Source organism: Ranitomeya imitator, chromosome 3 (assembly GCF_032444005.1).
Source record: "Ranitomeya imitator isolate aRanImi1 chromosome 3, aRanImi1.pri, whole genome shotgun sequence".
Lineage (NCBI taxonomy): Eukaryota > Metazoa > Chordata > Amphibia > Anura > Dendrobatidae > Ranitomeya > Ranitomeya imitator.
This window is the reverse complement of record NC_091284.1, coordinates 714538686-714563616: the sequence shown is the minus strand read 5'-3', so window position 1 is coordinate 714563616 and position 24931 is coordinate 714538686. Positions and strand designations below refer to the sequence as shown.

Below are 24931 nucleotides of genomic sequence, written 5' to 3'. Positions count from 1 at the left end.
CAGTGCCTAGTAAAAAGGCTATAAAGGCACAGATGATTGGCCTCGGGGAGACCAAAACATCCAACACCGCGGAGACACCATCACGTGTTTCTCAACGCAGTGATTCCAGAACACTGCCCCCATCCCTTATGGGAAATATGCAGATGCATGTAAAGAAGCTGCGGAGACACCATCACGTGTTTCTCGACGCAAGCAGTGAATAGCCAGGCTTTCCCCGGGAAGGAACAACCACGGGAAAGGCAGCATCCTATGAAGGAAAGCCACCTATGCCAAGCATGGTATCCATCCACAGACAGCTGTTTCGGGGTTACTGGTTGTAGTGTCGTATGCAAAGGTATCTGATGTCACTGGGTCACTGGAGCAACTGTAAGGTTCTAGCAGGAACGCGGGATGCAACGATGGTCTGGAGGCAGAGCAAGGGTTAACAGGTTTGTTTACAGGGGTGATACTCCACGCAGGGAGGTAAAGAGTTAAAGGTACAGCAAAATGCAACAGTTCAAAACACAATAATTAGGTGGCAAGAGTATAAGGTAGTCCTCACACTGCAAATCCTACTGCACATTAAATAGCGCTGGCAACGGTGGGCACAATGCCTCCTCCTAGATGATATTGTAGGTCACTGGTTCCATCTTGTGGCGGCAATGGTCGGTCTCTGGTACCTCCCACTGCCACTTGTCCATATACTGTACTAATGTGGCTATTAAAGGCACGGGCCACAGTCCGCTGCGAGCCCAACATGGCTCTTTAACTATATTAGCTGGAGATAGTCAGGTAACAGACGGTCAGGACAACTCTTGTGTGTCCACATCAGGGTGCGAGTGTCAGTCCTATGTGTGATCTCTTTGGGCAACGCATGTGCGGTACTCACAGTTACGTCGTGTACAGCACCTGGTACTCCCTGGTACTCCGGTTTGGCGCTAGTGCTTCCGGCCGGAGCACTCCTCTCAATGTCTACTGTGATACCCGGCTCTGCTCTGTGTGCACGGCTCTGCACACCTCTGTCTTGCACGGCTCTGCTCCGCTCTCTCTGCAGAATGGTTTCCAGGACCCCTTGTCCAACTGCAGCACAGTCCATCACAGCACCGGTACTTTGTCTCAGGGTGGGGATCGAAGCGCGCTGCTCACCCGACTGCACGCTGCTCTGCCCTGGCACCAAGCTCCCCTCCTGCACGCGCTTTTTCTTTTTATCCCTCTGCTGCTGAGCACCCTTTCTTGGCTCTCCCCACCCTCTTGGGACAGCAAGAAGCTCCGTCTCACTATGGCTTCCCCCAGGCTCTAGTGGAAGGTAAACCCCACTCAGGCTTCCCCCGGGAACAGAGGATGCAGCCCTTTGAGTTCCTGACCCGGCATGCAGGTACCCGCAGTCCGATCTATCTCCTTACATAACAGCCAAGAAAGCTATACAGGTAAAGGAAATTGGAAACTGGTATGCACACAGAACACAGGGGCACGGAAGTTGGGCAGATCCATCCAGCTTCATAGCAGCACTTACAAGCTCTATAGACAAGAGTGTTAAGTGCTGCACTTGTTGCATAGGAGACCAGCCACCACTAAGAGAGTAAGTGGTCCTTGACCTATGCAATAAGCAGAAAACTATTACATTTAAAATATCTCTGTTCTTGAAAATGAAGAGGATTTTTATTAACAAGCTAATTGCAAAGTTTTATTCATTTAAGATGATGATAAATCCCCTATAAGGCCAGACCTGGTGATATACTGTAGTGCAAAGAAAAAATAAATACCTGTACCCGTTCTGGTGCAGGGCAGAGGAAGGGTTATTTTCCATTTTCCTGGTGACATAGGGTGAGTTGCCCCCACGTAAGGGCAATGGGGTACTCGGTACCGGGTCCTTCAGTTCCCTCAGCGGGGATGTCACGGTGGCCCGACCCGGACCGTGGCCCTATGAGGGGTGCTCAATAAAAGACAGAGTTCGTAGATAACGGTAATGTTCGTGATGCCACCTGTGGTATTTGGTCAGGGTGACCGACGCTGCTTGTGGGGTCCGCTGGGGTGATGTTATGGCAGCTAGGTGGTATACCTTCCCACAGGTGAAGTAGTTCCCCAGGGCTTCCCAGAAGTGTAGATGATGATGGTGGATGATGTAAGGCGCGGCGAATAACGAGGACACAATGGGTGCAGTCTCTTTACCTTTACTGAAGGCTTCAGCATCCAAAGTCTAGAGTGCCGGATGACAGGGTAGGCAGAGTCCGGCCAGTCTAATGGCAATTCCAGAGTCCCCTTATCCAGGTGGAAATCAGTAGCATTCCTTCAAGCGCTCTGCGCTGTAGTACCCCCCTGCTGAGCAACTCGGTAATGTCCTCACAACTTTTGTGGATGTTATGTTTTTCTCTCTCTCTGTCCCCCAAAAGGATAGGACAAACCCGTATGATGGTGATGGCCTGAGGCTATTTTATAGGGACCCTAGAGACACCCCTCCTCCACAATTGCCACCGTGTCTGCTTAGGTGTTTAGGTCAGACAGCCAACTTGGAATTGACTGCCCTGCCGGTCTCTGAAGTAAAGCGTAGAGTCTATTACTCCCTCGGTGTTCCGGCCACCAGCCCGCGCTCCAGAAGGAGGCAGCCCCTCTTTGGACAGGACTCCTTCTGGTTTTTGTTCTCCTTTTGCTGTGACTTTGTGGCTCACTCCCTACAACACAATTCCTTTTGTGTCCTTTCTTAGGATGCTGCCGCATGGGTTGCGAGCGCAGCTCCGTGTACTTTCTATCCTCCTCAGACCGCAGTCTGGATCTGACTGGAGATCACTCCAGCCAGCTCGACCTGGAGACCTTTCCTCGTCGGCCTCCAGCCAGGAACTCTCTCCCCACTTTCTGACTAACTTTCTAACCAACCCACCAGTTTTGCCCTATGTGAGGAGTGGCCTAGTGCAGGGGTCCCCAACTCCAGTCCTCAAGGCCCACCAACAGGTCATGTTTTCAGGATTTCCTTAGTCTTGCCCAGGTAATAATTGCATCACCTGTGCAATGCAAAGGAAATCCTGAAAACATGACCTGTTGGTGGGCCTTGAGGACTGGAGTTGGGGACCCCTGGCCTAGTGGATAGAACCCTTAGCTCCCCATGGTGGACTGGCGTGTGAAGTGTGTGTGTGGCTGTGATAAGGTAAGGTGAACTCCTTTGGTGCCATCAGACGTAACATCACTCCCCCCTGGTGGAAGAACGACATTACTGCAACGACCAGGACTCTGGGGCGCTGCATAGGGCAGTTTAGGTCTTCAAACCTTGAATCAAGTGGGTTACTCACCCCTCCAGTTTCCAGTGTTATTTTGGCTTATACATGAGTCTGATTTTTCAGCATCCTTTTCTTTCTATGCACTGATCATATCGATGGGCATGGGGAGGAGATGGAGAGGACATTGCTGCTGTAACTGTACAGTCACACAGGTTTTTTCTTTGCGGTGACCGTTGCTCTGTGGAAACATTGACAAAATACAGGTCTTCTCTTCTGGCACTCCATACTGTAGACGTTTTGGGAAATGCAGTGACTCTGAGAGTAAAGGTACCTTCACACTGAGCAACTTTACAACGAGAACGACAACGATCCGTGATGTTGCAGCGTCCTGGATAGCGATCTCGTTGTGTTTGACATGCAGCAGCGATCAGGATCCTGCTGTGACATCGCTGGTCGGAGCTGAAAGTCCAGAACTTTATTTGGTCGTCAGGTCGGCGTGATTCGTCATGTTTGACAGCAAAAGCAACGATGCCAGCAATGTTTTTTCACGGAGCTAACAACCAGCGAGAACGATAAGTATGTCACTGGATCGCTCCTGCATCGTTCTGGAGTTGCTGTGTTTGACATCTCTACAGCGACCTAACAGCGACGCTCCAGCGATCTAGTTTAGGTCGGATCGTTGTCTTTATCGCTGGAGCGTCGCTAAATGTGACGGTACCTTAAGAGGAACTGCTCACCTTGGTGAGATGTGTTTACAACAGGCACAACTCTTTCTGAGAATTTGTAAAGACTGGACACGCCGCTGATTCTCCTTTTGCCAGTTATGCACAATGTAGAAGAATAACAAGTCACTATAAAAAGATGGCTCATGGGTAGAGGTTCGGTCACGTTATTGAGACCCTCTCTATTGTACTTCTACCCATGAGCCACCTTTTTTCTAGCAGTATTCAATGGTTCCATGTTTTTCTTCTACACCCTGCAATACAAAAAAGACAGATTGCAATTAGAGATCAAAGATGCCCCAGTTTAAGGACAGTTTCATACAACATGTATTTACTATGTATGAGGCTCCTGAGATCACAGTCTGTACTCAGAACTAGTTATGAGCAAGTATACTCGTTGCTTGGGTTTTCCCTAGCACGCTCGGATGATCTCCAAGTATTTGTTATACAGCTGAATGATTTACAGCTACTAGACAGGCTGAGTACATGTGGGGGTTGCCTGGTTGCTAGGGAATCCCTACATGTAATCAAGTAGGCTAGTAGCTGTAAATCATTCAGCTGCAGTGATGAAAACTAAATCTCAGAAACAAATACTCGGAGACCATCTGAGCGACGAGTACACTCACTCATCACTACTCAGAACAAGAATGACGGGTGTGTGAAATTGGCTTAATAATTGCAGTGAATAAAAATGATTCACATTTTGGAGAATCAATGAAGAAGAAATGCATTTAAAGATCTGCTAGTAGTTCCACTGCATCAACAAGTATTTTATTGTATATACTGTATATTACCAATATTTAAGAGCCTGTATATTTTATAATATCTGTAGGAATGTACAGTAAGGAGCAGGAGTTTGTTGATGACCTGAAGAAGATGTGGTTTGGGCTTTACTCAAGATCTTCAGGGGAGCAAGACTCCTGTGGCTTTGAACATGTGTTTGTAGGTATGTATGATCTATTTTCCAAAAAAGGAATATGTACATATAAAAATATATGGTACAGAGAAGGGAGAAGAAGACATTGAGTTGTCTATTGTGAAATCGATTACAAATTAACAGAAAAATAATGTTGCTGTCCAAGATTGGAAACAATATTTTTTTCCATAACCACATAGAATATATTTATAATTATCATTCACCATGACTGCTCTTACATTATACCCTTATTTACAGATCATATAATGTTAGACTACACAACATGTGTCACATTTATCACAATGGCTCATGCTGGATGATAAATTAGGGCATCTTTTCTCTTTTTATTCCACCTATTGTGTGGGTTAGTTTATGCCGATATTTTACACCTCAATTGTGAAGCATTGCTGCCACAAGTTGACACATTTAAACCATGACCATTTTTTAAATCCTAACTCCCACCTTAAGTGTACTTGACCCTTGTCTATGTGCTGGGTCTGTAAAATTTCAATTACAGTGGCATGTAACCATTTGGTCACCCTTGGTTAGATTAATGTTATTGTCATCTTAACTGCAATTTGAAGATTAAATGATCTCTAAAACACCTAAAGTTAAAGATTACACATTTCCTTTCTATTTTAGTAAAAAAAAAATTTACGGTATGTATTTTCTTCTTTTACATTTTAAAAATTACAAAAAGGAAATTGCTGAAATTTCATTTAATCCATTCTTCCCCCATGCCTTTGGCTGTAACTCAACCCCAAAGCCTGATTGATCTACGCACATGTTCAATGGTTGGCGAGATGTTCTTTTCCTGAATTTCTGTGCCCTGAATTTTCTCCACACATTACTTTGATTATTGTTGTTCTGTTTTAACCTCACTGGTCCACAAAACTTGTTTCCAAAATGCATCAAGCTTGTTTAGATGTTCTTTTGCATACTTCTGATGCTGAATTTTATGTTGAGGACACATCAGAGGGTTTCTTCTGATGACTGTTCCATGAAGGCAGGTGTCTCTGAACAGTAAAACAATGTACTACAACTCCAGAGTCTGACAAATATTTTTGTAGGTCATTTGCAGTCAAGCAGGGGTTTTGTTTTGTCTCTCTAGCAATTCCATGATCAGCTCTCACTGAGTATTTGCTTGGTCTTCCAGTCCTCATCTTGACCTCCACTGTTCCTGTTAACTGTCATTTCTCAATTACATTTTGAACTGAGGAAAGATCAACTTGAAAATGCTTTGCTCTCTTATAGCCTTCTCCTACTTTGTGGGTCTCTGCCATTTTCATCTTCAGAGTGCCAGGCAGCTGCTTAGAAGAAACCATAGCTGCTATTTTTGGTCACAAGGTTGGAGGTGGCTGGGTTTTTTATAAAGCTGGGAAATTTGCATCATTTGGCCTTTCTCAACGATGATAGTGAACAAGCCATAACCCTAAACCTTGTTAAAAGTTATCAGAGCATATAAATCTCCAAAGGTGCCCAAACTTTAGAATCAGCTTTTTTTCCTTTTTGCAATTTTTAATATGTAAAAAATAAAAAAATATATTTTTTGCTTAAAATACAAACAAAATGTGTCATCTTTAACTTTAGGTCTTTTTGAGATCATTTCATCTTCAACTTGCTTAACTGTTCACAATAGCAATAATTTTGACCAGAGGTGCCCAAACTTTTACATGCCACTGTATGGGTGGAGAAAAAAGGGCACAGAATTTCAGGAAAAGAACATCTCGCCAACCATTAAGCATGTGGGTGGGTCAATCATGCTTTGCGTTGTGTTACAGCCAATGGCACGGGGAACATTTCATGGGTACAGGGAAGAATAGATTCAATGAAATTCTTGATACAAACATAACACCATCTGTAAAAAAAAGCTGAAGTTGAAAAGTGGATGGCTTCTACAAATGGGTAATGACTCTAAACACAAAATCCACTATAGACTACTTCAAAAAGTCGCAAGCTGAAGGTTTTACAATGGCCCTCACATTCCCCTGATCTGAACATTATTGAAAATCTGTGGCTAGACCTCAAAATAGCAGTGCATGCAAGACAACCCAGGAATCTCACAGAATAATATTCCAAAGCAGAATGGATGAAAATCCCTCAAACAAGAACTGAAAGTCTGTTGGCCGACTACAAAAATCATTTACAAGTTGTGATACTTTCAAAAGTGGGTGCTACTAGGTACTAACCATGCAGGATGCCCAAACTTTTGCATTGACCCATTAACCTTTTTGTAAGTTTTAAAGTGTAAAATATGAAAATATATTTGCCTAAATTCAAGGGAAATGTGTCATATTTAACTTTAAGAGATCATTTTCATCTTTGACTTGTTAACTGTTCACAATAACAGTAATTGTGACCAGGGTGCCCAAACCTTTACACGCCACTGTAATTGTGAATGATGTGTAATGCCAGATGAGGATCATTCACAAAACGAGCAATGTCAGTGGCCTGCCTCTTACTTAGTTACAATAAATCTTTAGGTTAGCTTGTTATAAAAATAGGTATTTTATTGTACCCAGATACAGTAAAGCTATTATCTACTATTATATAAAAGTTTTTACAAATGAAACCAATTCCTCTTGTCCAGGTGAAGTGAAGAAAGGCAAAGTATCTGGTTTCCACAGTTGGATCTGTTTCTACCTCTTAGAAAAGAAAGGAATGATCAATTATCACAGCCATAATTATGATGGTCCGGTGAGTTTTATACTTAATCATACATGTGATCCAGCAAAGTGTATACAAGAGATACAGGATGAAAAGGAGAGATACAGACCTGTCATCCAGGGAGGGGATGTAATGGGCATTTGGACAGACTTTGTAAAGGAACGGCTAGTGACATCCATTATCTTATCAATAATCTGTTCTGTTTGCCTCTACAATTATGCTCGGTCTCACCCTGTGCGTCCAGTCCTCATTGGCGATCAGTTATTCAGATGATGGTTGTATCCTCCTCATGAGTCACGCAGAGAACCCGCAGTCTTTTCTACTTTACATAATGATATTAACTCTTACAAATTCCTTTCACTACAAACTATTCCTATATCCCCGAGAATGGCAGCAGAGCAAACAAGACAATTGAATTTAGACCCGAATTGTGGAGACACAATCTAATTATGAACCTCCGGCGCCTTGCCTTGTTGACACTTCAGATATGGTCATTTGGCAGGACAAATTAGGTTACATAGACTGCGATCATTGTCACAGGACAACATGCCTGACCAGCTGCAGGGGGCTGAACTGGGGTCATCAATGAAATCCTCCCCCATACCCTCAATGCTCACCCACCAGCCTTTTATGCTTTATCTATTTAACCATTTTATTGAAGAAGGGAAGTGTATGATTGATTGGCTTCTACTAGAGATGATTGAATCTGCAGAGATCTGAAGTCAGCAAATCACACTTTTTTATCTCCCCAGACTCCATAGCATAGTAAACATAGGATGTAAAAACAATAAAATACTATTCACCTCACCACTCACTTGCCTTTCCACCCTCACAAGCTGCTGTGTAGTTCACGGCACCTCTTCCGTTCACCTTCCACCATAGCGTAAATCTTCTTTGGCCTGCTTCATTCTGGGCCACGGCTTCCAGTGTGACTAGGCCTCTGACTTCTCTGTGCATCATGCCATCGTGGTGCACATTGTGACATCATGGCTATATGAAGTTAATTGCCCGAGGCCTAGTCAACACATTGAGGGATTCATATCACCACAGTGTGGCACACAGAGAACTAGTGGAGCCGATAGCCATTGCCCAGTGTGAAGCTGGACCAAAAAGATGTGCAAGACGGAAAAATGTGAAAAGGTAATAGTGACAAAGAGCTAGCCACTATTTTGCTAAATCCACAAGGAATGAATATAGATAGCACAGATTTTTGTACATTTCAGAGAATTCAATTCCTCTCAAGTATATTTACACATCTCCAGCCTCTACTATTTCTAATATAATCCAAGCAACAAGTTCTAAGAAAATAGTCTCAATGGACAGTACTATATCATGAAGCATAATACAGTGTTCTTTTTTTTTTTTATCATTATTTTTATCTTGACAGTGGACTAATTACCCAGATGTGTTGGGGAAGCAGTTTAATTGGGAAGGTTTCCATAAAGAAGTTGGCACCCAAATAATTGGCTCAAGTCCTGAGTTTGACTTTGCAGTTTATAGCCTGTGTTTCATCAGTCGTCCTGGTAAAAAGTAAGTATATGTTCCAATTAAACTTACATTACATCAAGAATACTGCCAAATTCTGGAACTTTACAACCACTGAGGTGCAGGGCAATGATAAAACCTTCAAAGCCAAATTCATACTATATCAGTTAGAAACTTGTGGAGCGCTCAATCACATCCTGTATTGTGCAGCCATTCGCCCCTAGATGCATTGCTTCTATGGGAATAACTTTATAATTCATGCAGTGCAGCGCATGTGACAACACCTCGACTACAAATTTCTTTACTCATGGGAGACATTTTGTATTCCTTATTTAGGGATAAAAATTACTAATCCAAGCTACAAAATCTTAGATGAAAATCTACGTAATATTCAGAACTCCATACATGATGACCTTGACAACTTTGATAAATGCAATACATCTTGGTTAGGCAGGATTATTCTTTTTAAGATGATGATCCTTCCTAAGCTCCAATACATATTTCGTACTATCCCCATCCAAATACCTGACCATTGGATTAATAAATTGCAGAAACAGTTATCCAATTTTATATGTCAATTTAAACCTGCAAGGATCTCAGAACTTTCACTGTTTAAACATAAGAAAAATAGTGGAATCGGCCTACCTAATATCTATGCCTACCATGCTTCTAGTATCATTATTCAAAGTAGATAGTGGTTCCTTGAATCTGGCAAACCTAGCTGGACAGAACTTGAAAAAGCTTCTAATAATAATTCCTCTTTATCATCATTGATAATATCCCATTTATTGGATCCATCTCTTCCTTTACCTAATCACTCTTTGATAAAATCTTCTATCTCACTTTGGAAAAAGCCATATAATATCTCAAAAACTAATAAATGTAACATTAATCCCAACAAACTTCCTATCTCAATTTTTCATACAGCTCTACCAAATTTTCCATGTAAAAAATGGGAAAAGTTTGGAATTATAGACTGTTCTTCACTTGTAACGGGGCCTAAATTAGACTTTCAGTCATTGAAAACCCTTTACAATCTTCCTGACGAAGAATTCTATAACTTTCTAGAGTTAAGGAAGTATATTAGAAATAAATTCACTTTACCTTTGACCCTTTCAAGAGAAATTGTTACTCTTTTAGAGAATCCTATGAATAACTCGATTTGGAATATGAGGAATATCTATTCGATTTTTAACTCTGATGTCTCTTTTCAAAAACTGAATTATATGTGGAGATGGGAAAAATATCTCAATAATAATTTTCTCCTAGATAAATGGGAAAAATCGGTGAAACTAGCGTACAAATCTTACATGAAAATTTAAAAATGTTATCTCGGTGGTTCTACACTCCTAACATAACATAGTTAGTAAGGCCGAAAAAAGACATTTGTCCATCCAGTTCAGCCTATATTCCATCATAATAAATACCCAGATCTACGTCCTTCTACAGAACCTAATAATTGTATGATACAATATTGTTCTGCTCCAGGAAGACATCCTGCTAGACTTCAAAACACATTTCCCGATCAATCAAATTTATGCTGGAGGAATTGTGGTCAAAGAAGTAATCATTATCTTCTTCACATATTCTGGGAATCTCCCAAACTTTCAATACTTAGGAAAGATTTGTCTTTACTATTGAATAAAATAAATGAGTCTCCCGTTAAAATTTCTCCAATTGGCTCTCCTTTTTCTGGAGGCTGAAGACCCCCCTCAAAAAACTAGACAAGTTTCTTTACTACATATTTTTTCTGTCATAAAAACCTGTATTGCATCAAAGAGGAAATTGATGGATACTCCCTCTATTTCTGATATAATTGATATTATGTAGGGTTGAGCGACTTTTATTTTTATAGGGTCGAGTTAGGTTTCACGAAACCCGACTTTCTCAAAAGTCGGGTCGAGCGAAATCGGCCGATCCTATAGAAAAGTCGGGGTCGGGGTCGGCCGAAACACGAAACCCAATGCAATGCAATGGGATACTAATGGTTCCCAGGGTCTGAAGGAGAGGATATTTTTGCGATATCGGGAATCGGTATCGGGATCCATATTAATGTGTAAAATAAAGAATAAAAATAAAAAATAGGGATATACTCACCCTCGGACGCGCCCTGGTTCTAGCCGGCAGCCTTCCTTCCTAAGAATGAGCAAGTGAAGGACCTTCGATGACGTCGCGGCTTGTGATTGGGAATTCCGATACCCGATAAGAAGATCGCCGACCTCATGGCCGACCCCACACAGGGATTGGGTCGGGTTTCATGAAACCCGACTTTGCCAAAAGTCGGCGACTTCTGAAAATGACCGATCTGTTTCGCTCAACCCTAATATTATGTTCTCTCATAACTCCTTTGAAATGTCCTTAGCTTTAAGGAATAACTCTCTACCTAAATATAATTCAAAATGGTCCTCTTGGAACGTAATTTTTTCTCCAAGCAAGAAAAGCCTCTTTATTTGACGTCTTATTACATTGCCAGAAAATTTTTAATCTATACTTTATGTTACGGTATGTTCTTTTTGCACCTGATATATTGTTATGGTGCAACTATGTTAATATGATCTTCATTTCCCTTCATTTTCCTTCTCTCCTCTTCCTCCCTAACCCCTCTCCTCTTTTCCTTTGTATGCATTCATTCCTTTCCCTTCATTACTTTCCTAACCCATTATCCCATATATTGTAAAAATCCCCTAATAAAAATAATTTTTAAACACCTCGACTACAGATGTCTCTGTCGCACACAGTCGTAGGTACAATGTGTGCTGATATACAGCCGTATACAGTGTCAGACTGAAGAATATTGGGCCCAGCAGAGTATTTGATTCTGAGGGCCCACCTTTCTCCCCCACTCAAGATCACCCATAGCAGCTGCAAGGTTTGCACTATGAACTCTCCTGAAGAAGAAGCCAGGGCCCACCGGACGATTCTCCGGTTCTCTGGTGGGCCAGTCCAACCCTGGCCGTATATGTGTAGCCTTTGTAATATTAGTGTTCACTGTAAATTTCATAATGGAAGTCGGTAACGTCTCCCAAGCCTCCCAAATCTTAACCATTAACCCCTTAAGCCCCAAGGGTGGTTTGCACGTTAATGACCGGGCCAATTTTTACAATTCTGACCACTGTCCATTTATGAGGTTATAACTCTGGAACGGATCCTGATGATTCTGACACTGTTTTCTCATGACATATTATACTTCATGATAGTGGTAAAATTTATTTGATATTTCCTGCGTTTAATTGTGAAAAACAATTTCCAAATTTGAATTTGTATGCCCTTAAATCACAGAGATATGTCACACAAAATACTTAATAAGCAACATTTTCCACATGTCTACTTTACATCAGCCCAATTTTGGAACCAAAATTTTTTTTTGTTAGGGAGTTATAAGGGTTAAAAGTTGACCAGCAATTTCTCATTTTTACAACACCATTTTTTTTAGGGCTCACATCACATTTGAAGTCATTTTGAGGGGTCTATAGGATAGAAAATAACCAAGTGTGACACCATTCTAAAAACTGCACCCCTCAAGGTGATCAAAACCACATTCAAGAAGTTTATTAACCCTTCAGGTGTTTCACAGGAATTTTTGGAATGTTTAAAAAAAATGAACATTTTATTATTATTATTATTATTATTATTATACATTTTTATAGCGCCATTTATTCCATGGCGCTTTACATGTGAATACGGGGCAAATATAGACAAATACATTAAACATGAGCAGATAACAAGGCACACGAGTACATAAGGAGGGAGGACCCTGCCCGCGAGGGCTCACAGTCTGCAGGCATTTAACTTTCTTTCACAAAAAAATTACTTCAGCTTCAATTTGTTTTATTTTACCAAGGGTATCAGGCGAAAATGGACCCCAAATGTTGTTGTACAATTTGTCCTGAGTATGCTGATACCCCATATGTGGAGGTAAACCACTGTTTGGGCGCATGGCAGAGGTCGGAAGGGAAGGAGCACCGTTTGACTTTTCAATGCAAAATTGACAGGAATTGAGATGGGATGCCATGTTGCGTTTGGAGAGCCCCTGATATGCCTAAATATTGAAACCCCCCACAAGTGAGACCATTTTGGAAAGTAGACCCCCTAAGGAACTTATCTAGATGTGTGGTGAGCACTTTGACCCACCAAGTGCTTCACAGAAGTTTATAATGCAGAGCCGTAAAAATAAAAAATCATATTTTTTCACAAAAATGATCTTTTCTCCCCCAATTTTTTTATTTTCCCAAGGGTAATAGAAGAAATTAGACCCAAAAGTTGTTATGCAATTTGTCCTGAGTACTCTGATACCCCATATGTGGGGATAAACCACTGTTTGGACGCATGGCAGAGCTCGGAAGGCAAGGAGCGCGATTTGACTTTTCAAAGCAAAATTAACTGGAATTGAGATGGGACGCCATGTTGCGTTTGGAGAGCCACTGATGTGCCTAAACATTGAAACCCCCCACAAGTGACACCATTTTGGAAAGTAGACCCCCTAAGGAACTTATCTAGATGTGTTGTGAGAGCTTTGAACCCCCAAGTGTTTCACTACAGTTTATAACGCAGAACCGTGAAAATAAAAATTCTTTTTTTATCCACAAAAAATATTTTTTAGCCCCCAGTTTTGTATTTTCCCAAGTGTAACAGGAGAAATTGGATGACTAAGGCTGTTGTCCAATTTGTCCTGAATACGCTGATACCCCATATGTGGGGGGAACCACTGTTTGGGCGCATGGCAGAGCTCGGAAGGGAAGGAGCGCCATTTGGAATGCAGACTTACGGTATATGGAATGGTCTGCAGGCGTCACATTGCGTTTGCAGAGCCCCTAATGTACCTAAACAGTAGAAACCCCCCACAAGTGACCCCATATTGGAAACTAGACCCCCCAATGAATTTATCTAGATGTGTTGTGAGAACTTTGAACCCCCAGGTGTTTCACTACAGTTTATAATGCAGAGCCGTGAAAATAAAAAATCATTTTTTCCCACAAAAATGTTTTTTAGCCCCCCAAATTTTTATTTTCTCAAGGATAATAAGAGAAATTGGACCCCAAAAGTTGTTGTCCAATTTGTCCTGAGTACGCTGATACCCTATATGTTTGGGTAAACCCCTGTTTGGGCACAAGGGAGCGTTCTGAAGGGAAGGAGCACTGTTTTACTTTTTCAATGCAGAATTGGATGGAATTGAGATCAGACGCCATGTCATGTTTGGAGAGCCTTGATGTGCCTAAACAGTGGAAACCACCAATTCTAACTGAAACCCTAACCCAAACACACCCCTAACCCTAATCCCAACCACACCCCTAACCCCAACCACACCCCTAACCCCAACCACACCCCTAGCCCCAACCACACCCCTAGCCCCAACACACCCCTAACCCTAATCGCAACCCTAACCACACCCCTAACTCTAACACACCCCTAACCCTAATCCCAAACATAACCTTAACCACACCCCTAACCCTGACATACCCCTAACCCTAATCCCAACTGTAAATGTAATCCAAATCCTAACTTTAACCTCAATCCTAACTGTAGCCCTAACCCTAACTTTAGCCCCAACCCTAACCCTAACTTTGCCCCAGCCCTGACCCTAACTTTAGCCCCAACCCTAACCCTAACTTTAGCCCCAACCCTAACCCTAACCCTAGCCCTAGCCCTAACCCTAGCCCTAATGGGAAAATGGAAATAATTACATTTTATTATTTTTCTCTAACTAAGGGGGTGATGAATGGGGATTTGATTTATTATTTATAGTGGGTATTTTAGTGGATTTTTATGATTGGCAGCTGTCACACACTAAAATATGCTGTTTATTGCAAAAAAAATAGTTTTTGCGTCTCCACATTTTGAGAGCTATAATTTTTCCAAATTTTCGTCCACAGAGTCATGTGAGGTCTTGTTTTTTGCAAGACAAGTTGCCGTTTTTATTGGTATCATTTTCGGGCACGTGAAACTTTTTGATCGCTTTTTATTCTGATTTTTGTGAGGCAGAATGACCAAAAACCAGCTATTCATGAATTTCTTTTGGGGGGGGCGTTTATACCATTCCATGTTTGGTAAAATTGATAAAGCAGTTTTATTCTTTGGGTCAGAACGATTACAGCGATACCTCATTTATATCATTTTTTTATATTTCGGCGCTTTTATACGACGGTTGCGCCGTGTTGTGGCGGACCTCCGGGAGCAAAAAACGTTAAATGTAACTTTTTTGCAGCCGACGGACCGCTTTTTCCGACCGCGCATGCACGGCCGGAACTCCTCCCCCACCTCCCCGCACCTCACAATGGGGCAGCGGATGCGATGAAAATCTGCATCCGCTGCACCCGTTGTGCGGCGCAAACAACGCTAGCGTCGGTAACCTCGGCCTGACGCACTGCGACGGGCCGAGCCTGACGCTAGTGTTAAAGTAGCCTTAAAGAGGAGTGGGGGTGACAATGGCAATGGGTGTAACTGGTCCAACTATCCAATACCAAATTCATGGCCTAGTTCTAGAATTCTGTGGCTATTAATCAACACCAGCCTTAGTAAAGAAAATAAAAGTAATGTAGATAGATCTTACATGCAGATATACATTATTTCTATTTAAGTATTTTTAGTATTTTTTAAATTCTAAATACCTCTGAAAAGGACACATATCAGATAAAACATTTCTCTGTATGAAATCCAAGACGTACAGAGGTACAGTAGGGTCTAAAGTAAGTCCATGGATACCATATTACAGCTCCTCAAATTGAAGGTTGTGTAGAACAACTGCACCCCTGTGGTATGAGGTCTTATAATGACATAATATCCTAGTAATTAAATTCATACAATATCACACACTATGAAATGGTCTAAAAATCAACTAACTTCTCTTCCATTCCTCTGCAGATGTACCATCAGCATGGGAGGACATGAAATAGCCATACAAACGTACGAATGGACCAAGACCTCCTATAACAATGGCAAGAAGTACATCGCTACAGCCTATGCTACATTTTAGAATGGTCGTACAAACCATTTTACATTTTACAAATAATATTCTGACAATTAAAAATGATCTGTTAGACAATAAATCATAAAACATCCACCAATACTTGAAAATAACATTCCTAAGGAAATTGGTGTAACCATTTATGTCAAGGGGAAGATATGAGGGGGTGATGTATGGCACAAGGATCCTACAAAAACGTATTGCCGCGGCCCTACAAGGTTTCAATTTCCTCACAACCTTCTCTTCTATTGCCTCTATCACCATCGCCTTCATATCACTCCTCACATACAGACTAAGGGTACCGTCACACAGTGGCACTTTTGTCGCTACGACGGTACGATTCGTTACGTTCCAGCGATATCCATACGATATCGCTGTGTCTGACACGCAGCAGCGATCAGGGATCCTGCTGAGAATCGTACGTCGTAGCAGATCGTTTGGAACATTCTTTCGTCGCTGGATCTCCCGCTATCATCGCTAGATCGGTGTGTGTGACACCGATCTAGCGATGCGTACCCGATGGTTACCCGGGGACCTCGGCATCGTTGGTCGCTGGAGAGCTGTCTGTGTGACAGCTCTCCAGCGACCACACTACGACTTACCAACGATCACGGCCAGGTTGTATCGCCGGTCGTGATCGTTGGTAAATCGTATAGTGTGACGGTAGCCATACTCCTCCTTTCCTATTTGCCCTGTCTTTTCGAAAGTTCCAAAACCAGGAACATTTACAGCCCAATCGAGTAAAGTGTCCAACCATATTTCGGAATAAAAACTACATCAATAATTTCCTCCATTACCAAGGCTTCAGGCTCTCTGATTTTGATTGTTAGACTCCTGGGATTTATGAACACCACTGTAGGTTTCCATTTATTTTCCCCCAGTTACCGTCAGAGATGGCAATTCCTTAAATTTTGTGAGCACATTTGTGTTCACTTTTTATAATACATGGATCTCCCTATCCACTGACCTAATCCTCCCCGCACTGTACGCTTCTTCACCCTCCAATACTGTATAGTCTGACCCCCTGAAATGGAAAGAAACTTTGACCCCGATTCATCAAAACATTTACGCCACAATTCTTTCACAACCCAAAATGGGGGAAGCTGAGGTAGACAAAAGTGTACTGTGGTGGTGCAATGCCACAGCTCATCTAATTTATGAAGAGCTATAGCATTCCTTACTCCAGAAAACATACTTTAGTCCCTGGACTGGAGTAAGATTTGTATCGAGGCGCACAGAGGCCAGCAGAAAGAATCCAGCACATTCCATCATCAAAACTGGCATGAAAATCTCTGGTTTGATGAATCAGGGTCTTTATCTTTTTTCTGCTGCAACACAGCAGCATAGATTTGTTTAAACTTGAAGTTGTGTAAGAGGTTTAGTGTAGTAAATTGTGCTGATGGACTCCTTTTAGGTTTGCCCATTCACCCCTTTCTGACATTGGGCATAATAATACACCGATGTTGGACTCCCTCCCTTTGATGTGGGCTCCGGCAGTGAACCCACATATTTTCTGGCACATGTCAAACTGACAGCGGCAGTTAATACGCGCTTCTGGCAAGGGCGCCGGAAAATCCCGCCTTTCGGCGACCGTGTCACATGACCGTCGGTTGCCGTTGGGTTGGCATGACAACCAGAGGTCTCTAGCAGACCTCTATGGTGGTCACTGCCGGATTGTTATGAGCGCCACCTTGTGCTCGGCACTAATAGCAAGTCAGCAATTCTGCTACATACATTTGAGATGCATTTATAAGAGATGATCTCAGACCATTAAACAGGTGCTGATCGACTATATTCAAGTCATTCAGTGCTTGCTTAATGGCCTTTTTATACAAGCTGATGAACAATGATGCAGAAGATGATCACTAATGTATTATACTGTCCCCACACGTATCATTTTATCAGCAACATATCTCCTGTTTACACCAAGCAACGTGCCCCCAGGGCTGAGGATATTTGTTCCTGCATAAAAGATCCAATCACCCGACCAATGAGCATTGTGAACATTTGATGAGTGATTGCTGACAAGTTTGCCCCATAACTACCCCATAGCACTGGCCTTGAATGGTGGAGTGGGGAACTAAAGCTCCTCATTCTACTCTAATATCTGAGCCTTAAAGATGCAGAAACAATTAAAAGTGGGACATAACAACAACTATCCTGGAAATCAGGACCTTTCCACAAACCCAGGACCTTTCCAGAAACCCAGGACTATCCCATTGGATCCAGGGAAGTTGGGGGGCAAGGTATACAACCGATGCATCCTGAGGCTTACAGAAATTTTTCTTGCAACATATGCTATCAAATATCATATTGATGAAGCACTGATTCTATGGGAGAACATGTCTATATTATGGTGCTGTATGGAGCATCATGTGGCAGCACACAGGATGCCGCACCTCTTTTGTGTGTTGAGAGCACTCATGTAGGACATTCGTTAACTCAACCCTGGACATTGTTGATCTGCTAAGTTTTGCAGTAATAGACTCCTAAAGAACATGGAGGTGTACAGTGTTTGCTAAGTTAAGTGATATTAAACAGTTCTCTTCTATAGTTGGCTCAGTATGATTCTCTGTGAGTGAGTTATTAGTCTAAGGGATGTGAAGTTTAGGGAATCAGCTTTTTTCATGTAATTTGTGTTCAGACTGAAAATAAACCTATGATAAAGTCCCAAAAATGACATGTTGAGCAAAACAAACAATAATATGTCCTCAGAATATTTCCCCTGCTGGAAGAGAGGGAAGGAGACTCTCTTTCTGGTGTAGATGACACCTGACTGCTGCACCATAGGCTGTAGTGCCATTGGGGGAAGTGAGAAGACCCATGGTGGACACGGCCATGCTGATGAGCGCTGTCATCCCTACCCTCTGCCTGTGAATAGCAGTCATTTACTGCTAATCACAGTCACTGGAGACATCGGGGAATGTGGACTACATGCGAGTTTCAGAGCAACATTTTGGGTAATAAATTGGTGAACTAGGGACTGTCTATTGTTTTCTTTTCTGTCTTTTTCTGTTTTCCAACAGCGGCAGGGACATCTACCAGAATGGGGGATATATATATACCAGGATGGGGAAAATACATAACAGGATGGGATATATATATAAAAGCCATATATACCAGGATGGGATCCAGGATAAGGGACATATATACCAGGATGGGACCCAGGATAAGGGACATATATACCAGGATGGGACCCAGGATAAGGAACATATATACCAGGATGGGACTCAGGATAAGGGACATAAATATCAGGATGGGACCCAGGATAATGAACATACATATCAGGATGGGACCCAGGATAATGAACATACATATCAGGATGGGACCCAGGATAAGGAACATACATATCAGGATGGGACTCAGGATAAGGAACATACATATCAGGATGGGACTCAGGATAAGGAACATACATATCAGGATGGGACTCAGGATAAGGAACATGTATACCAGGATGGGACCCCAGGATAAGGAACATGTATACCAGAATGGGACTCAGGATAAGGAACATGTATACCAGGATGGGACTCAGGATAAGGGACATATATACCAGGATGGGACCCAGGATAAGGAACATGTATACCAGAATGGGACTCAGGATAAGGAACATGTATACCAGGATGGGACCCAGGATAAGGGACATAAATATCAGGATGGGACCCAGGATAATGAACATACATATCAGGATGGGACTCAGGATAATGAACATACATATCAGGATGGGACTCAGGATAAGGAACATACATATCAGGATGGGACTCAGGATAAGGAACATGTATACCAGGATGGGACCCAGGATAAGGGACATAAATATCAGGATGGGACCCAGGATAATGAACATACATATCAGGATGGGACTCAGGATAATGAACATACATATCAGGATGGGACCCAGGATAATGAACATACATATCAGGATGGGACTCAGGATAAGGAACATATATACCAGGATGGGACTCAGGATAAGGGACATAAATATCAGGATGGGACCCAGGATAATGAACATACATATCAGGATGGGACCCAGGATAATGAACATACATATCAGGATGGGACTCAGGATAAGGAACATGTATACCAGGATGGGACCCCAGGATAAGGAACATGTATACCAGAATGGGACTCAGGATAAGGAACATGTATACCAGGATGGGACCCAGGATAAGGGACATAAATATCAGGATGGGACCCAGGATAATGAACATACATATCAGGATGGGACTCAGGATAATGAACATACATATCAGGATGGGACTCAGGATAAGGAACATACATATCAGGATGGGACTCAGGATAAGGAACATGTATACCAGGATGGGACCCAGGATAAGGGACATAAATATCAGGATGGGACCCAGGATAATGAACATACATATCAGGATGGGACTCAGGATAATGAACATACATATCAGGATGGGACCCAGGATAATGAACATACATATCAGGATGGGACTCAGGATAAGGAACATATATACCAGGATGGGACTCAGGATAAGGGACATAAATATCAGGATGGGACCCAGGATAATGAACATACATATCAGGATGGGACCCAGGATAATGAACATACATATCAGGATGGGACTCAGGATAAGGAACATGTATACCAGGATGGGACTCAGGATAAAGGACATGCATACCAGGATGGGACCCAGGATAAGGGACATGTATACCAGGATGGGACCCAGGATAAGGGACATATATACCAGGATGGGACCCAGGATAAGGGACATGTATACCAGGATGGGACCCAGGATAAGGGACATATATACCAGGATGGGATCCAGGATAAGGAACATGTATACCAGAATGGGACTCAGGATAAAGGACATGCATACCAGGGTGGGAACCAGGATAAGGGACATGCATACCAGGATGGGACCCAGGATAAGGGACATGTATACCAGGATGGGACCCAGGATAAAGGACATATATACCAGGATGGGACCCAGGATAAGGGACATATATACCAGGATGGGACCCAGGATAAGGGACATGTATACCAGGATGGGACCCAGGATAAGGGACATATATACCAGGATGGGATCCAGGATAAGGAACATGTATGCCAGAATGGGACTCAGGATAAAGGACATGCATACCAGGATGGGAACCAGGATAAGGGACATATATACCAGGATGGGACCCAGGATAAGGGACATATATACCAGGATGGGACCCAGTATAAGGAACATGTATACCAGGATGGGACCCAGGATAAGGAACATGTATACCAGGATGGGACCCAGGATAAGGGACATATATACCAGGATGGGACCCAGGATAAGGAACATGTATACCAGGATGGGACCCAGGATAAGGAACATGTATACCAGGATGGGACCCAGTATAAGGAACATGTATACCAGGATGGGACCAAGGATAAGGGACATGTATACCAGGATGAGACCCAGGATAAGGGACATGTATACCAGGATGGGACCCAGGATAAGGAACATGTATACCAGGATGGGACCCAGGATAAGGGACATGTATACCAGGATGGGACCCAGGATAAGGGACATGTATACCAGGATGGGACCCAGGATAAGGAACATGTATACCAGGATGGGAACCAGGATAAGGGACATGTATACCAGGATGGGAACCAGGATAAGGGACATATATACCAGGATGGGACCCAGGATAAGGGACATATATACCAGGATGGGATCCAGGATAAGGGACATATATACCAGGATGGGACCCAGGACAAGGGACATGTATACTAGGATGGGAACCAGGATAAGGGACATATATACCAGGATGGGACCCAGGATAAGGGACATATATACCAGGATGGGAACCAGGATAAGGGACATATATACCAGGATGGGAACCAGGATAAGGGACATATATACCAGGATGGGAACCAGGATAAGGGACATATATACCAGGATGGGACCCAGGATAATGGACATATATACCAGGATGGGACTCAGGATAAGGGACATATATACCAGGATGGGACCCAGGATAAGGGACATATATATGCCAGGATGGGACCCAGGATAATGGACATATATACCAGGATGGGACCCAGGATAAGGGACATATATACCAGGATGGGACCCAGGATAAGGGACATATATATACCAGGATGGGACCCAGGATAAGGGACATATATATGCCAGGATGGGACCCAGGATAAGGGACATATATACCAGGATTGGACCCAGGATAAGGGACATATATACCAGGATTGGACCCAGGATAAGGGACATATATACCAGGATGGGACCCAGGATAATGGACATACAGTATATACCAGGAAGGAGCCTAAGAAGGGGTACATTACTACATAATGGGGCAGGGGGTGCAACTTGTATTTCCTTATATGATTTATAACACTACAAGGGCCCATACATCTGACCAACATGTAACCAAAAATCATTGGTTAAAAAAATCTTAACTGTATTAAATACATTTTTTTGATACTCCAGATTGAAAAAAAAACCTTTAAGCAAATTTGAACTAATGACTGCTTGCTGACGTTCACACCACTCTGGTTTTCAGCTTTTCAATTAGTTTGTCTAAAAAATATAAAGGAAAAATGGTAGATTAGATAGATAGATAGATAGATAGATAGATAGATAGATAGATAGATAGATAGATAGATAGATAGATAGATTTAGGACTGAAAACAAACATTGGACGGGTTGTTTGGGCTTTGCACCCGAAGATAAGTATAGGATTTGTGCTGTTCCATTTTTTTCTATTATTTAGATAGATAGATAGATAGATAGATAGATAGATAGATAGATAGATAGATAGATTATTGTTGTACTCTATTATTACCAATAGAGGTCAGACTCTCGACATGCACAAAAGTTCAATTGGAAAACTCGAGTTAGAAAACAACTAAGTCCTCAAGCAGTACAGTAGCGAATCTCAATTATACAACTGATGTTAGGTAAATGATTGCCAATGGTCAACCGACTTATCTACTCTCAAAGTGAAATGGTTTCTGATCTTCATCTTAAGTATACTGCCAGTCTCTGACCTTATGCTGTGGCAAATAACCACAATTTAGATAGAAATTGAAATTTCACTATACAGGAAATCAACAATCATTGCAACTGAGAATGGAATAAAAAAAAATGTACAGGGCATTTGGACTTATTGGGACTATTTGGGCTCTTTTAAGAACTGGTAAGTTTGCAAAAAAAAAATCAGATTTCTCAAAGTTTTATTTAAGAATACAATAACCAAAACAAGCCTTTAAGAAACCGAAGGCCTCAGTGTAAGGTGGATCTGATGAAATACATGCAACAAGCAACAGACTTATTATACGTTGGAGGAATTACATTGCGGTGTCAGCAGATGGCGCTGTTGTATCTGTTAACATTCAAATATGTGTTATTCTGGACAGAAACAAGGAATAACCAGTGCAGAAGTGACTGAGCATTTGTATCATCTCAACACAGTGAAGGACCAGATGAACCTATGTACACATGAACATAATGGCTGTATTCACATGTGGCATAGGCGATTAGACCATAGGCATCCAGAACGTATTAAGGAACTGCTAAACCGAAATCTGACAAAGGATCTAATGTTACCTGCTTGTCCGATCACCATGAGATGTGAATGTTGCATCAAATCCAAAACTACAAGGGCAACTCTTTCTGAAGAAAGTCAGACAAGAGCCACACGACCACTTTACCTAGTACATACTGATATATGTGGACTTATGGAAGTGCGTACACCCGGGGGTAACAGTTATATGGTGACGTTTATAGATGACTATTCACGATACATAGTCACCTATTAGGGATGAGTGAACATGCTTTGTGGTACTCGGATATCACTTGAGTATCTGGGTGCTCGGATGTGCTTGGCAGTTGACGATCATTGTCTGGTGTTCGGATTTGAGGCTTGAATCCCCTCCCCAGATGTTTGGTGCCTGTACACAGCCAATAAGCATGGGGGGATTGGCCGACAGCCACTGTAATGCCATAGTAACATAGTAACATAGTAACATAGTTAGTAAGGCCGAAAAAAGACATTTGTCCATCCAGTTCAGCCTATATTCCATCATAATAAATCCCCAGATCTACGTCCTTCTACAGAACCTAATAATTGTATGATACAATATTGTTCTGCTCCAGGAAGACATCCAGGCCTCTCTTGAACCCCTCGACTGAGTTCGCCATCACCACCTCCTCAGGCAAGCAATTCCAGATTCTCACTGCCCTAACAGTAAAGAATCCTCTTCTATGTTTGTGGAAAAACCTTCTCTCCTCCAGACGCAAAGAATGCCCCCTTGTGCCCGTAACCTTCCTTGGTATAAACAGATCCTCAGCGAGATATTTGTATTGTCTCCTTATATACTTATACATGGTTATTAGATCGCCCCTCAGTCGTCTTTTTTCTAGACTAAATAATCCTAATTTCGCTAATCTATCTGGGTATTGTAGTTCTCCCATCCCCTTTATTAATTTTGTTGCCCTCCTTTGTACTCTCTCTAGTTCCATTATATCCTTCCTGAGCACCGGTGCCCAAAACTGGACACAGTACTCCATGTGCGGTCTGACTAGGGATTTGTACAGAGGCAGTATAATGCTCTCATCATGTGTATCCAGACCTCTTTTAATGCACCCCATGATCCTGTTTGCCTTGGCAGCTGCTGCCTGGCACTGGCTGCTCCAGGTAAGTTTATCATTAACTAGGATCCCCAAGTCCTTCTCCCTGTCAGATTTACCCAGTGGTTTCCCGTTCAGTGTGTAATGGTGATATTGATTCCCTCTTCCCATGTGTATAACCTTACATTTATCATTGTTAAACCTCATCTGCCACCTTTCAGCCCAAGTTTCCAACTTATCCAGATCCATCTGTAGCAGAATACTATCTTCTCTTGTATTAACTGCTTTACATAGTTTTGTATCATCTGCAAATATCGATATTTTACTGTGTAAACCTTCTACCAGATCATTAATGAATATGTTGAAGAGAACAGGTCCCAATACCGACCCCTGCGGTACCCCACTGG

General features: G+C 42.3%; 1 protein-coding gene across 3 annotated transcripts in view; it reads left to right on the top strand.

Annotated features, from left to right (window-relative positions):
- The window catches only part of ENDOU (endonuclease, poly(U) specific), an 88071-nt gene extending 72036 nt beyond the window's left edge, over positions 1 to 16035 (top strand). For all 3 annotated transcript variants that reach the window (XM_069758695.1, XM_069758693.1, XM_069758692.1), the window contains 4 exons: positions 4743 to 4856; positions 7417 to 7523; positions 8881 to 9023; positions 15837 to 16035. In XM_069758695.1, coding sequence (XP_069614796.1) covers positions 4743 to 4856; positions 7417 to 7523; positions 8881 to 9023; positions 15837 to 15948 — 476 coding nt within the window. In that variant the 3' untranslated portion in view covers positions 15949 to 16035. The remainder of the gene's footprint in view (positions 1 to 4742; positions 4857 to 7416; positions 7524 to 8880; positions 9024 to 15836) is intronic.
- Positions 16036 to 24931: the final 8896 nt, after the last annotated feature.